Below are 16007 nucleotides of genomic sequence, written 5' to 3'. Positions count from 1 at the left end.
TGTTTACGGTACACATGACTTGCTTCAAGTCGTTTTCCTAACGTCAGGATTAAGCAACAGAAGATCAGTGCAGCGGTCCCGCTTGAAAGTTCACGATACTGGATCTGTTACAAGGGCGTAGGAACCGGGGGGCTGGGGGCGCCAGCCCCCCAGTGAAAAATATGGAGGGGCGGAAGTATCATTCCGCCCCCCCCCCCCGCTTCGCAAGTCAGAAAACCCCTTTTTCATTTCCAAATGAGAAAAAAATCTCATTTGGAGCACCAAATTGCATCTAAGGCTAGGTGAAAATGCAAAATTATTTACAAAATGGAGTGGGTGTTGAAGTGTGCTATATTGCACCAAATTGCATCTGAGTCCACCTGGAAATGCAAAAGGGGAGGGGGACACCCCCTCCCCTTAGACCCTCCCCCAGGCCGGCCATCAGTCTTCAGCCCCCCACTCAAAAGTAGCTTCCTACGCCACTGATCTGTTATGTGGACTGAGCCAAGTTCACACATACACCTCCCCTCAAAATCGATACTCAGTATTCACGAAGATCAGCTTGGACTATGGACTGATGCTAAAAGAGGAGTAAATTAACTTCGCCGTCGGCAAGCGCCCAACTTTTTGCGATCAACGTTTGGGTCGCACCCCGTGCATGATGATGTTCAGATGTGTTTTTTTTCTTTCTGAATGGAGGCAACATTCTAACCGGGAGTGAAATGAGGCTGCAAGTTTCTTGAAATGAGTACCGAGGAGGAAGTTTAAATATTTAAGGAAAGATATTGTATATATTGTTTAGTCCCCAATTTGAGCATGTGCAATACATGGCTTTTAATCCTTACTTTTCGAAAGACAAAGGAAGTTCTGCAAAATGCATGCATAATAACACGCACTATCCGGCCGTCACTGTAAGGCTTGCCGGCCATGGGAGGCTTCGGCTTGTCAATTTCACAAACAAAGAAGGCTATCCTTTAGATGTATCGAACAACGCTAATGTCGTTCAAAATCTGAGAAAGAAAATTGGGGAAAACGTTTTCATTAAGATATTCCTCAATGAGTGGCCTGTCGATGGGAGATATTTTTAATTGTTCACTACCTGATTCAAGGAACAACTTTATTTTCAAAATATTACGTCACTTTACGTCCCTCTTGACCCCCCCCCCCACAGGCTTAATAAACTAAACTGTACCTCAACGATCAGTGGCGGAGAAACAGGGGGGTTGGGGGGGGGTTTAACCCCCCACTTTTTGAAGAGGGGGGTTGGTCCACACAATCAACCCCCCTAATTTTTGCCAGTAATGTTCTGTTATAGCCTATGTTATGTCCTCCAAATGGCATAATAAATCAAATCATTAAATTTGAAATTGTTAAAGTCATTTCAACCTTTTACCTGGTAGGCTACATGAACAATTAACGACCGAAAACCGAGTTAGAATTGATCCACACATTATTTCTAGCCCCTTTTCCCCACCTTGCGCATTGGAACTTGTAGCTCATAGCGCTAACTTCACCCCACAACAGACATACACAAATAACGTTTTGTTGATGTTGAATAGCTTTGGAACTGTATACACTTCCCAACTTCAACGAGGTGTTTCTAAAAGTACATGTACGTAGGCAATATGAGTGTCGAAATCATGAATTGATAATTACATTGGTTGTGTTGTGGGGGACTACAAGGGCGTAGGAACCGGGGGGCTGGGGGCGCCAGCCCCCCCAGTGAAAAATATGGGGGGCGGAAGTATCGCTCCGCCCCCCCCCCCCCCGCTCCGCAAGTCAGAAAACCCCTTTTTCATTTCCAAATGAGAAAAAAATCTCATTTGAAGCACCAAATTGCATCTAAGGCCAGGTGAAAATGCAAATTATTTACAAAATGGAGTGGGTATTGAAGTGTGCTATATTGCACCAAATTGCATCTGAGGCCACCTGGAAATGCCAAAAAATTCCAAAGGGGAGGGGGACACCCCCTCCCCCAGGCCGGCCATCAGTCTTCAGCCCCCCCCCACTCAAAAGTACCTTCCTACGCCACTGGGGGACTACCTTAGGAGTTAGGACTATTTTGGCAAAGTTTGGAGTATGTGATGACTGTAGATTGTTTGGAAACTTCACTTGAATCATGTGAAAACTCACCTGAACTCAAATGTAAATTAGGTTTGAGTCTTTGTTCCTGTGTGTAAACCTGTGATATGGTTAGTGTAGAACTATTATGCTGTAACTGACTGACTCAAGTGACAGAACATGAGATTTCAATTTTCGTATCCAGGGGGGGGGCATGGGGGCGCACCCCCGGGTAAGAAAAAGAGGAGAGAAAAGAATAGAGAAGGAAAAAGGGGGAAAAGAGAGGAAAGAAGGGGAGGAAGGAAGGAAAAGAAAAAGAAGAAAGAGAGAAAAAGGAGAAAAGGATGGAGTAGAAAACACGGCAAGAAAACTGGAAGAGAAAGAGGAACAGTGACAAAATTATTCGCATTTGTAAAGCAAACAGCAGATATCACATCATATCAGTGAGCATGAAAATGGCGTTCCACGATAAACAGCCTCCAAACCATGGGCGCAGATCCTGATGAGGACAGCGGGACGCGTCCCCACCAACTTTTTCAGTAGCGGGGACATGATATAACTTGTCCCCACCAATTTGTCTTGACCAATAGCTGCATTTCAAGTTCCCCTGTATTGTGCTTTGGCGCAGTTTGATCCAGCATTGTGCAAATGACATGCAGCAGTTCTCATTTTATTGTATTTTATCCACAGTTGTTAAATATAGGACGGAAATCGCATTTGCGGCAGTCTATATTTGTTTTCTGGGAGAGGACCCCAGACCCATAGTATATGCAAAAGTCTACTTGGAATATTTGTCCCCTGATTTTCTTTCTGCAGACGCCCATGTATTTCTCCAAACTAAGTTTCTAAGCCATGAGATCTAAAACTTAAGGAGGTTTAGGAGCATCGTTAGGTCTGGGAAGTTATTTCCGGCGATCTGGGAGGTATATTTGCCAAAACAAAATTGTACGCTACGGGCGAACCCATGGTCGCGCTCCGCTTAGATAGTGTCAGAGAACAGACACTCGTCCCACCATTATCCAAGACTGATCTGCGCCCATGCTGAAAACTGTCGATGTGTGTAGTGTTCGGTTTCGGAAATATCTGGTATATTTTTATTTCCTTCAACGAAATTTTTTAGTAGCTGTCTGAATTTTCGAAAATTCCCTGACCAACCTTCTTCATCATACTTCATCATACTCGTGCAATTTTGACCCGTCTGTTAGGGTTTGAAGGAGATTTTTCTATATCGGTTGTCCATAGATGATATTTTGTGCAACATTATGGGTATGTTTTGAAGTGAATTTATTCACGAGAATTGTGAATTTTCAAATTCTGAACAGTGGGGCTGATGGGTATTGTGAGCCGCGATGAAGAATCACCTACATAAGCAATGATCCACAGGATATGTGATGAAGTCGAACATGATGTGTGACTGGTGACAATCTTCAAAAAGGTTATAGATGAGAAAAAAAGTATTTGGAAATACTTGGTTCTCAGGCAAAAGTGTACATATGGTTGGTCAGTTTCAAGCCAGAGAAGTGCTATTTCCGGTGATCTGGGGGGTACCAAAACCAGAAATTTGCTTGTACGCTGCGCGCCAACCAATGGTGGCGCTCAGCTTAGATAGTAATTCGCGCCCCCCCCCCCCGGGTTAGAAAATCCTGCATACGCCCCTTGTTAAATGCAGCTTTTCAAGGTCTGGGCAGTGCCATTGACTGCAATCTGGGAGGCAATATTTGCCAAAAAATTCTTGTGCACTTCGCGCCAACCTATATATGGTGGCGCTCCACTTAGATAGTGAGCCAGCAGTTATGACTTTTTATTTCATCAATGGCCTGCAACCCCCCCCCCCCCCCCCACTTCTGACAAGAAATCTCCGCCACTGTCAACGATACATGCTCAAGAGCTTGCGAAACATGGGCGAGATCTAGAGCTATTGGGACGACCGGTGCGAAGCCGACACATGGTAGATGGACTACGTCGTATAGTGGCATTTACTCTACAGATATGCTAAAATAGTAGCAAAATATTCCCGCAATTGAAAGTTTATACATAAGTAAATGATATCCATATATATATAGTTCTTCATTAAACTGAAAATAATCTAGATCTGATTTATGAAAGGGCTAAAGTAAGCTAAACTATATATTTTCGTTGCTATAAATATAAACAAATCAATTGCAACACGAGGTAATCTTAAAATATTATAGCAACTAAATCTGGATTTTTTTTATTGCTTTTTTTCGCTACCTTTCTCTCTCTCTTTTCGTATCACTCTTCTCCAACTGTAATGAATTGAATCCCAGTTAGTGCACGAACACAACAATATGACGTTCTTCTAATTGCTAACGAAATATAAAAAAAAATGGAAATCCAAATGAATTGAAAGGCTGACTTTCACGTCTTTTATTTGTTAGAGTACATTTCCCAGCGAAATGTTTTGACATCTCTCATATAATATGGGAGTAAACATTGTTAATTAATGGTGAGAAAATGGTGAGAAAATTGCCGGTTATTAAAGCCGGGCGCGTGTGCAGTGTCTAATTAGGGAAATGATTTAGTCACTTCGGGGTGAAAACTTAACACTAGGAGTAATACAGCCATGCACCCTCAATTTGGAAAATGACTAATTCATGAGGGTCATCCATCAATGCAAATCATTACAGAAGCAGATCTATATTGCGTTGCTTATCAAGCCTTTGTTCTTTCTAACAAAGGAATGTGTTATTCTTATCTGATCAGGATAATGTAAGAGAAGGTCCAATAAATGTAAAACTTAAGATAAGAACGACGAGAAAGAGGAGGTGAATTGGATAGTATGTGTTTAAGGTACGCACGTGAGACACTGAGCATCGAGACATTTCATTTGAATGATTTACAGAAAAAATTAAATTATTCTCTGGCAATCACAAATCAATACAATAACCTACGACTTTCTTCAGTAAATGATAAACGTATCGCTGAGAGCAATCATCACAAAGAAAAGAGAGGGTCGTTGAATCGGGGGTGGCCGGGGTGGGGGTAGGGGGATGGGGATTGAAGGTAGGGGATGAGTGATGCCCAATTTGTACATCAAGTAAAATGGGTAACACTTGTAATTGTTGGGTTGTCTTTGACATTTTAAAGGTTTGTAATTAAGACGTCACTGATAAACCGACATGTTATAATAACGATTGCGTCAGAGGCAAAGAAAAGTTCTAGCATTAAAAACAATCTCATAGCGTACCTATTCAATAGTGGAAAGGTAGACCTCGAATTACACCACCGGCTACATCTGTTCCTTCCCTCTGGGCGAGCAATAACAAAACCATCATTGTAAAACGACCACCCTTCCCCTCCCCACCTCTCCTTTATGAAATTTACACTGATAAACCTAAATCTTTTACCCTGTAATGAAACTAAAGGTTCCCGGCTTTATTTTCATGCCTCTAGTTCAAAAACAATTCTTCGATATGGCCGAAGATACATTATGATGCAACGAAATGGGATATCTTAGTGAAAACAATTAAAAACAGTTAAAAGATAGATCAGCCATCACCTTCTTTTGATTTACATTCAGTAAGGGGATGGGGAGCTGGAGGATAGAAGTTGATGTTGGGGGAAATGTAGGAAGGTTCGTGAAATGCGAAATTACACTTTTTCCTTGTGTGGGAAGATTTTATATCCGCTTGACGGTGGGTCAAGGTGGGGTTGTGTGTGTGTGTGGGGGGGGGGGTCCTTTAACTATAAACATCATAGAGTATCGCTGGGAGGGACATTAAGTTATTCTACCACATCAAGAGATGTTCTGCAAGTAAATATATCTCTCATAAAGCCATGTACTGTCTTGATTCAGCATACGAGCCACTATTTGATGTCCTTCAGCATAAACCCTGCGTGTACCCTGCGTTTATATCTTGCATCGCTCATGTGGGCCCACAATGACCCCCGACATAATCAGCGTTACTCTGCCTTAGAATAAACGATAAATGTAGGCAGTTGCTGCATGTAAAGCTATAAATATCATTGATTCTATATGCGATTCATGGTGACCGAAAAATCTCTGAAGAAATTCATTTCATTTTAGGAAGGGGTGGGGTTGGAGGGGATGAGGGGCATTAGGGTCGGATGGACGTGCGTGGACGTGAGTGTGGACGAGAGTGCAGCGAGGTGATATCCGCTATCGTGTTTAGCGCAGGCAGCATTACGTCATGCGTTCGTGTACTGTGATTGACTTTATAGATGACTATGACATACTGGGCAGAATTGAAGCCTTAAAGTTAGTCCTAGTTCGTGTTTCTCATGCAGAAGACATGTGAGGAAAATTAACGCGGTATGTCTTCACACAACATAAACATCCGTCATTACTAAGTTGTACTACGTTGTACAACTTAAGGTGGAAATTGTGTTCCTTGTCAAACATATGACTTTTTACAACTATAGAAGATACCTGTCTCTATAGCTTCGTGTGGATAATATAGTTTACTTATATACGCTGTTGTTTTTTCTGTATAGATGGATATTTAGTTCTTTCTACTTATTTTAATTTTAATTGTTTTGGTGAACATTATTAGGAGTTTCGGGAACAAAGTTAGTTGAAAGAAATGTGGCAAGAATGGCATTCCCTGGCAGTAACAAACAATTCAGTATTGATTACTTATTACAGAGAGCAGACCCAGACAAAACAAGATGTTTACTTTCAAATGTATGCTTTCAGCCCAGTGGATTTATGATCAAACAGGAGCTTTCAACGGTCTCAACTGATAGATCGGACAAGTTCACAGAAGAGGACCCGGGGCATCCTGCATCCAGTCACCGCCGCTTGTCGGTTAAACGAAAAAGCAGTGGATTGCTATGCTCATCTTCGTTAGATACCACCGAACCAGCATCAAAACGTACGTGTACTGACGAGGACTTGGTTGATGGTCATTACGAACATGATAAAACCAACCGAGTGGAAACCTCAAACCTTAACATAAATCACGTAGGTGTGACGAACGCTGTCAACTTTGGGGAAACGTTTCCACTTGGTCACACGACCAGACGACAGACGTTCATACATGGCGGGTATGGGACGGCAGAATTCATGTCACCAATCAGCGGTAGGGGGAGTAATAACTACTGGCATTCGATGGGTGACATCACGGAGGAGTTTGAAGACTACCAGGAAGATACCCCGGATACAGATTCTGAAGAGGTTGAGACAAGTCAAGATGGAGTCAGTGTATTTCTGCAAAACTCGAATCTTTGGTCTAAATTTCATAAAAGGGGAACAGAAATGATAATCAACCGAACGGGCAGGTAAGACTCCGCCAAAAGTCCAAGTATATATTCATTCCAAATTTAATACCAGTGTAAAGCATTGAAAAAGTACGATCGACGAGATAAATATTTCAGGCCAGTGAAAGTCAAAGTTTTTTACATAATCAGCCTAATGAATAACAAAAAGATATGCAAATTCCATTCGGTAAATTGCATGCTGTAAAAATTTGCTTTGTTTCTCTGACGTTATAGGAGAATGTTCCCAAGAATTTCATTTCGATTGACTGGATTGAACCCTGCCGCTTCCTATTCGATTGTGCTGATGTTTCAAAGAAGCGATGGGTGAGTACACTGTCTACGCTAAAATCCTTAGATTAGTATTTGTTGCACACAGAATATAATGGCCACCACTATATGAGCACAAAAATACGTTATCAAGTCAATTAATGACCACTTATAATCTAACTATACAGTAAACATGTTGACGTTTTTTAACGAAAGATCGAGTGTCTGGGAAAAGTTAAAAAAAAAAAAAAAATGTACCAGGTCCAGAAAAATTACTGTTTAAAAAAGGTTCGTTTTCTTCTTTTCTTTTTTGGGGGTGGGGGTGGCGTGGGGTGGGGGTGGGGTGGGGGTGGGGAGGGTTCCGATGATCTATCAACGAGTGTGCTCACTTTCTCTTGCAGAGTCACACAATATATAACAGAAAGATAGAAATGGTTAAATGATTTTAATTTAATTTTAATTAACGACTCTGCAGAGAACTAGGGTACTTTTCGTATATTGTCTAAACATATCAGCTGGAAATCATTTAACCATTTCCATACACTGTGATAAATATTGTGTGACGTTTTTCTTCTTTTGTTAGCTATATTTTAAGAATTTGTCTATTACTGTCAAAGAACACCAAAGGAGGTCGGGATTTTATGGTTTCTAAGTTTGACAAACAATCACACTTTGTTCTAAATGTCTGACATTTTATTATAACACAAGCACGCAATGTCGTATATACACACTAGCATCCTTAAAACTTGTATACTATATACACAAATGTATGTAAAATGATAGAAATGATAACACCATTAAGTTGCATCCCCCTTACCTATAATCAAAATCGTCTCCCGGGAGGGACCCTTAGACCCCTCCCATTATAACTCCTTCACAGGATGGACACCAGCCAACATCTGTTTTATATAGAGAGCAAAAAGAACATGCCAACTATATGTGTGGCACGTGGCTTATAAAATCAGCTTTCTATCCAGGTATCAGTTTATTGTTTACGGCAGTATCCTGGTTCGGACAATGAGTCACTGAAAAATTAATATCTTCATTTGTAAATATTATGAATTGGATTGAGGAAGGTGGAGGGGGTCAGGTAATGGTAGTTTAGTAGCCTGTCGTGCCCAAAACTAGTGAACTGGTGCCCTGTGCTATTCCGTTCGTAAATACTGCAATAGAAAGTGTATTGACGACAAACAGGCTGAGCGTAGAATTGCGAAGCCTTACTAATTGACGTAATCAATATTCACTACGACTTGGTTATTAAGAACAAAAATATAAAAAGCTGGGATTATTTTTGGACAACCTACAATCGTGCCTATTCGCCCGGCAGTCAGCGGTATGAGATTTAAGGAATATGCCGATCGACAGAGATGGCATGTAAAAATGGCACATAAAGTTCGGAAATTCGATCCTCATCAGCACACTTTTTGGAATTGTGGATATGGTTTGGGGGGGGGGGGCGCTGTTAGACATCTTCCAGCTCCTTAGTTGATCTTATCTTATAAACACCAGCAACTTCCGCCTCCCCTCACCCTTACATCAAGATGACGAGGGCTGTGTTGCATAGAATATTTTGGAAGTTAGCTAAACAATGAACAGGACAATATATCTTCATATATGTGTTTTATCTTCTTCTTACTATAGATGTCGCTACAAATTCATTAACGGAAAATGGCACTCAACGCAGACTACGGAATTGCACGAAATGAGTCAAGTGTATACTCACCCAGAATCCCCCAAAACAGGCGAATTTTGGATGAAAACGATCGTCAATTTTTCCAAATTAAAGATTACCAATAATGTTGATGCTGATGACGAACAGGTAATCAGCACATTCTTATGGTATATCACTATAACACGTACAGCAGGGCAGGGGAGTGGGCGTGGACGAGGCCATGGCGTCGCATATATACTCTATACGTCAGGCGCGGCGGAACGGGAAAATTATTGGGGGGGCTAATATGTGGAGACTATCTAAGCGGAGCGCCACCATCGGTTGGCGCGGAGCGTACAAGAAAATTTTGGGTTTTTTCAAACCCCCCAGATGGCCGGAAACGGCACTTCCCGAGTGTTTTATGCTGCGAATACCTAGCCCTAAAACATGGGTCTCAAGCGTGCAATTTCTCAGATTGCACGTAAAAATCTGTAAAACATTGTAATTTGTATATTCGATGGTGTTTTAAGAGAGTAGCTATTACTCGACGTGTACTCGCAAAGACGTTTTTGAGTGTAGTAAATTACTACTTGCAATTAAATGCAATAATTACAACAGCGTCGGAAGCTATTTTTGATTGGTACGGCGGTTCAGAGTGTGGCCAACTATCATAATTATCGGGGGACGTTTGGTAGGTCAAACTACGCTACGCGGCACCATGATTGGCGCGTAGCGTAATGGAGAAATTTTGAAAATATGCCTCCCAGATTGCAGGAAATAGCACTTCCCGAGCTTGAAAACAAGACCCCTGCCATGCCAGAGTACTCACATTTAGCCTTTGCCGTCATCATTATTGAAAATTATTGAAACATATACCTCCGAGATTTTTTTTTTCTCCATTTTTTAGTCCTACTTTTTTTTTTTGCGTCGTGAATTTTGGTCCGGCGTTCGCCGTACCTGCCCGTACCGGCTCCGACGCCCCTGAATTAAATAAATGTCATAAGAAAAAACAGAAAGCATTTCTTAATGTCAACAAATGGGTCATTCCAAAACCATGTGCAGTTGCCAACAAATTTCTATGACCTAGCACTGTCATCATGTCATGAATGCATGTACCCTATACAGTACTGCAGGTGAAATGCTAATATTGTGTTTTTGTTCGTTTAATAATTGATTGCGTTTAAACATAAAGCCATGTTCCACGCCTTGCGTGTACTCGTAGTGTAAACGCAAATGTTGATGAGTGTAGCGTTTAGCTTATTACCCTCTTATTTAAAACACTAATATTCGATGAGGTATGATACAGACAATCAATTATCATATTTAATTATTACACCTATATAGTATATATACGTGTGCATCGGACAGATCGACAAGTATGCATTAAAAATGGGCAGATGCACGTTTCGGAGCCTTGGTAAATATTGGGGGGGGCTTATCATGCATTTGCCCCCTCAACTTTTTCATTGGGGGGGCTGAGCCCCCCCAAGCCCCCCCGGTTCCGCCGCCACTGCTATACGTAGCTGTAGAAAAATCATCCTCACACGTAGGGCTACACACAATACCCGTAAATAAAAACTGTCTGCAGCCTCTATATGAGAAAGTTATTTGTAAATAAGTTTATTGACGTCATAGCTTATACTTCCATGGTAACACACACCGGAAGAAAACAATTAACTAAGTTTACTCCACTGTGTAATTAGTGGGCGTGCGGTTTTAATTTAAAAGAAATCTTACAATTTGTTATTATACTTTCTATGTTGAAGTTTTTCTTCTTTAGTTAGAGACAAAAACAAAAAAGCACAAAAAAGGAGAAAACTCTGAGAAATATATTTTTAGACTGTTAGCTGATAATGCATGCTTAACTTGTGTATTGTTTCAGTTTTATGCTATAAATGACTATATCTTATGCAATTTTTGTGATGTCAACAGTTTTAAGTCTGATTTAAAAGCTATTTTAAATTGACTAGAATATAGACTGCCTTAATTAAATGACTCTATATTTACATTCGCCCGAGAACAAAAAAACATCACGCTGTGAGTACTCAAATGTGTTGGAGTGGGTCTGAGAAAGATTTAAAAGAAACGTTACAAATTGATGTCGGCATAATTCTTTATACGTAGAAATATAAAGATTGCCAATAACGCTGATGCTGATGACGAACAGGTTATCAGCACATTCTAATCGTTTATCACTAGCACGTACAGCAGGGCAAGAGAGTGGGCGTGGAAGAGGTTCTGAGAGACCACGTTCCGAGACCAACGTTTGGTTCTCTTCCCCGTCGTCCACATTTCAACTCTTTAAAATTCACAGCAACTGTATAGTCTGCAGCAAACTTGATTCACATGCATGATAAATTATTTCCCATTGTTTTGTGACATTTGCTGAAATTTAGGCAGTGTAAGTTGTGAACCGCAGCACGGGACATGTTGAGTATCCCCGACTGAAGCCGACAAAAATACGACATTATTTCTTGATCGGTCTTGTCATAATAAAGAGAGCCAAACGCGGAGCCAAACATGGAGAGCCAAACGTTCCATAAATGTCGAAAAGAAACGTTCGTCATTACGTTCATCATTACGCCATTATTACGTCATCATTATTACGCCATCATTACATATTACTTATTACATCATTACATATTACATCATTATTACGTCATCATTACATTATTACGTCATCAACGTCCATCATTACGTCCATTATTACGTCCAACAACATGTCAAATTAAACAAACATAAAAACATAAGCATATCGAAAACTTGTATCACAGCATGACGCTACTGCATTGGTCATGTCAACATTATTGATAGCTATAGATACAACATTGACATCATGTTATAATTTGGGCACATCGGCGCGTACGGGGAGCCAAACGCTCCATAAATGTCCAATTTGATATCAACATGTTTATATGTTTATATAAGTTTATTAACGCCATAACTTATACTTCCATCGTTACACACACCGGAAGAAAACAATGCACTAAGTTTACCCCACTGTGTAAGAGTGGGAGTGCGTGATCATTTAAAAGAAATCTTACAATTTGATGTCATACTTTCTATGTTGAAACTTTTCTTCTTTAATTAGAGACAAAAACAAAAAAGCAAAAAAAGGAGAAAACTCTGAGAAATAAATTTGTAGACTGTTAGCTAATAATGCATGCTCAACTTAAAATTATCTATAAATATCTAATTAGCCTTACTATAATTAAACTAGGTAAAAGGTCGTTTCACAATTGACGTCATAACTGGCATAAATGTCATCTTATACAATTTTTGTGATGTCAACAGTTTTAAATCTGATTTAGAAGCTATTTTAAATTGACTAGAATATAGACGGCCTCAATTAAATGACTCTATATTTACACTCGCCCGACAAAAAATAACATCGCGCTGTGAGTACTCAAATGTGTAGGAGTGGGTCTGAGTAAGATTTAAAAGAAACATTACAAACTGATATCGGCATAATTCTTTATACGTTGAAATATGCTAGCTCGATCAGAGACAACAACAAATTATGTTAAATTTCCGTTATGCATAAGTTGTCCAGAATGCTGTAGACGGCTATTTTAAGAATGGACTAGACAAGTTAAGACGAGAAAAGGCTAGATTAGACTTGACCCATGCACACATCAGGACTAAATTGTGAATGACATATTTAACATTATTATATGAAATGACTCTTCATGGTCACCATAACTTAGTGATCGTTTCGTAACCACACACAGAACAGCGGACGTAATGTGTGTGTGTGAGGGAGGAGCCTCGGGGGGGGGGGGGGGTTGGGGAGTGGTGAGTTATGATTCAATTTTACCCTTTAGAAGACATTTTTATTAAATAATTATTGTTTGTTTTACAGGTCTTTCTACAGTCGATGTACAAATACATTCCTTGCATCACCATAATAGAAAACAGTGAAGACGTTCAAGCAGACGACAGCCAAGCGTCATCGACAACCTCTGAAATTGAACTGCCCTCATCCAAACGAAGATCCTATGAGTTTAGTTTCCCACTGACGACTTTTGTAGCTGTTACAGCTTATCAGAACGAGAAGATAACCTATCTTAAGATCAAAAATAATCCTTTCGCGAAAGCCTTCCGAGAACCAGACAAAAGCGGGTGAGAAAAAAAGCTACCCTATACCCTTTGAAGTATTTAATAGAAAAAATGTAAAAAAAAAAAATCAATTGTTTAAAAAATTAAACCGGTTAAACGGTTTTAAGACTGTTATATACATCAGCTTTATGAACTATGTGTATAACAAATAGCCCAACCATAAGCTATTTACCAAGTACGCATGCAGTTCGAACAGTATGTAAGAGTCGACCATGCTGTGTTAATAGGTTATTATGCGCGCATCATTTTCTCTCCAAGATTTGCAAAAAACTCTGAATCGCTCGAAAAATTGTTGTTGCAAAATGTTACTTCATAACACTTTAGTTTATTCACTTGTCTATTTCAGCACAGAAAAAATGTCAACGAAAGTGTTTGTATATACTTGTTTGGTTTGGGCTTGTAAAGTATATCGGCCCATATGTAGCCAGGAAGTTAGTACCCGGCCCTTTCCATGCAGACTTTAATTCCCCCTTGTAGGTAAATGTGCCCGCCCCCCCCCTCTCTCTCTTTCTGCCATTGATTTCACCATCATGTTTACCAAAATTTCACAAGTTAAAAGACACGAGTTTTGTGCCCTACCTTAAAATGTTGGTGACCATTTCCATATAACTATGATCTTATTTCTTGCTTTGAATTCCAGTTCTTACCGAAGTCTCTCGGGAAACTTCGGATTGTTTCGACAACCACCGACAGAGACGTATCCGCTGTGTTCTTCTTTACAGAACGTACGGTCGTTTGTCAACATCCCGCCTGCGTCTTCGTCAGTTTATCGTTTCCACCAGATGTTCAACTCGGCCAGAAGTCTTACACATCTTACGGAAACCAATGACGTATTCAATTGCGGAAGATTACATCACAATTCATCGATGGATTCAAATCGCTATCGTTCCCTCTCGTCATCGAGGTACGTTTTGACTAAGAGTTGTTAAAAAAATATACCTGATTTGCATGACATTTACTTAACAGTATGTATTAATGGATTGCAGATTTCATGTTTAGTTTATAGTTTAGTTTAGTTTAGAGACCCAAGGATCAGAAAGCCTTACAGTAACTTGAGACCCATATCCGTGTTAGATCGTGGATGAACACCGGCTTATTTCAAGTTTCAGTCGTAGAAAACGTATTCTTTGCCTGTTCTGATGGTTTGATGTGAAAGTATAACAAGGTTTACAATCAAGGGCCTGTTTACACTTATAAATATATAATCATTTAACAAGTTCCGTTTTTGTTTTTCTCGTGTTGTCTGCAGGAGCTTGCATCATCTTGGCCCATCCACAAGTAGCGTCTCCATCTTCTCAGAGGATGATAGCGCATACGGATCTATGAACAGTGTCGCCACTAAACATATCTTGTGATAGCTGGATAATTGATGAAATCAATCATATCAATTGATCACCAGAAAGTTGTGACTGTTTGTATACTGAGAACTCCCAAACAACACCCATCTCCTCCCCATACCACACCTTTCACCACCCCACACACATTTAACATCTTCTTCTTGTTTTTTTTTTTTTTTGACAGCGTAATTCAAATCACTTTCACCGAAATAAAATTCACCTCAAACGATATCATTCAACGACGTCATTCCTTATGAATATGAATGGGAAAGACAATAAGGCATATTGTAGGATATATTACACAGTGTTTCAACATAATTATATCCGGTGCCGGATTTGGTTTGTGGGGACCCGGGACCATGCGATAGTGGGACCATTTTACGACGTAGCCTTATACATATACATCGACAATGTTTGGTATTTTTTATAGTATAATTGAGCACATGTTAACACATGTATATAGATCACGAGAAGTTATCGTATAGTACGTACCGTGAACGACACATACATTTTGTAAATTCACACAATACGGACCATTGTCGTTCATTAGTGATACCAGACAAAGTAACTAACGCTATATGATTATCCTTACCTGCAATCTGGGATGTACACAATTATTGATGAATATTCATTTTGTTCTCTTTGATTTGTTTAATATATACCGTTTTAATATATCAGTATCGGCAGATAATTTACATTGCAGTTATTAAGAAGTACCATTCGGCATGTTAGCCATGTTCGGATTTTTTTCACACTCTCGCTAATACCCACTCCCCTTATCCCCCCCCCCCAGGGGCGATCCACCGCTATGTGCCTGACATATGGACAGAATTTTGACTTTGCCCCCCCCCCCGTACACCAAAATCCTGGCTACGCCCCTACTGGGCGGCGATAGGCCAATCTAGACATTGGGGGAGGGGGTTCGGGGATTCGGATGTTACTGGTTACGCATGGTTTTCTACAGAATGGTGCATTTACTGAGTGATATGAACCTTTTTCTTTAGCACCGTCCTAGGGAAGTGGGGTTATTGGGAAGGGGCGGTGTCTATTTTTGTGTTATTAAGGATGTAAAGGTGCAAAATGGTGCAGTATTTTGCATATTGTGATATTTGACCCAGTTAGAGTTAACGTGCACCGAAGCACGAAAGACCATTCTCTACCCAAGTAAACGTGGACATTCGAAAGCGGAAAGTAAGGGGGGGGGGGGTGCGAACGCACCAGTTCCGCCCACCCGCTAAGTACTGGTCTGTGTTGTTATGATGTGGATACATTACTCTTGCGATCGTTTTTGTTTTCATTTTGTATAATAATGTGATAAAACTTCGTAAATACATGTTATAACAATATTAATT

At 40.2% G+C, this 16007-nt stretch overlaps 1 protein-coding gene across 1 annotated transcript; it reads left to right on the top strand.

Moving 5' to 3' along the window:
• Window positions 1–6391: 6391 nt before the first annotated feature.
• On the top strand, window positions 6392–15923 carry LOC139968189 (uncharacterized). Its single transcript, XM_071972583.1, has 6 exons — window positions 6392–7302; window positions 7516–7605; window positions 9190–9367; window positions 13062–13321; window positions 13959–14222; window positions 14568–15923. The coding sequence occupies exons 1-6, from the start codon at window positions 6617–6619 to the stop codon at window positions 14671–14673; spliced, it is 1584 nt and encodes a 527-aa protein (XP_071828684.1). The 5' UTR covers window positions 6392–6616; the 3' UTR covers window positions 14674–15923.
• The last annotated feature ends 84 nt before the right edge of the window (window positions 15924–16007 follow it).

The sequence above is a fragment of the Apostichopus japonicus genome, chromosome 5 (genome assembly GCF_037975245.1).
Source record: "Apostichopus japonicus isolate 1M-3 chromosome 5, ASM3797524v1, whole genome shotgun sequence".
NCBI lineage: Eukaryota > Metazoa > Echinodermata > Holothuroidea > Aspidochirotida > Stichopodidae > Apostichopus > Apostichopus japonicus.
The sequence above is the reverse complement of the archived record's forward strand: the minus strand, read 5'-3'. Positions and strand labels throughout refer to the sequence as shown.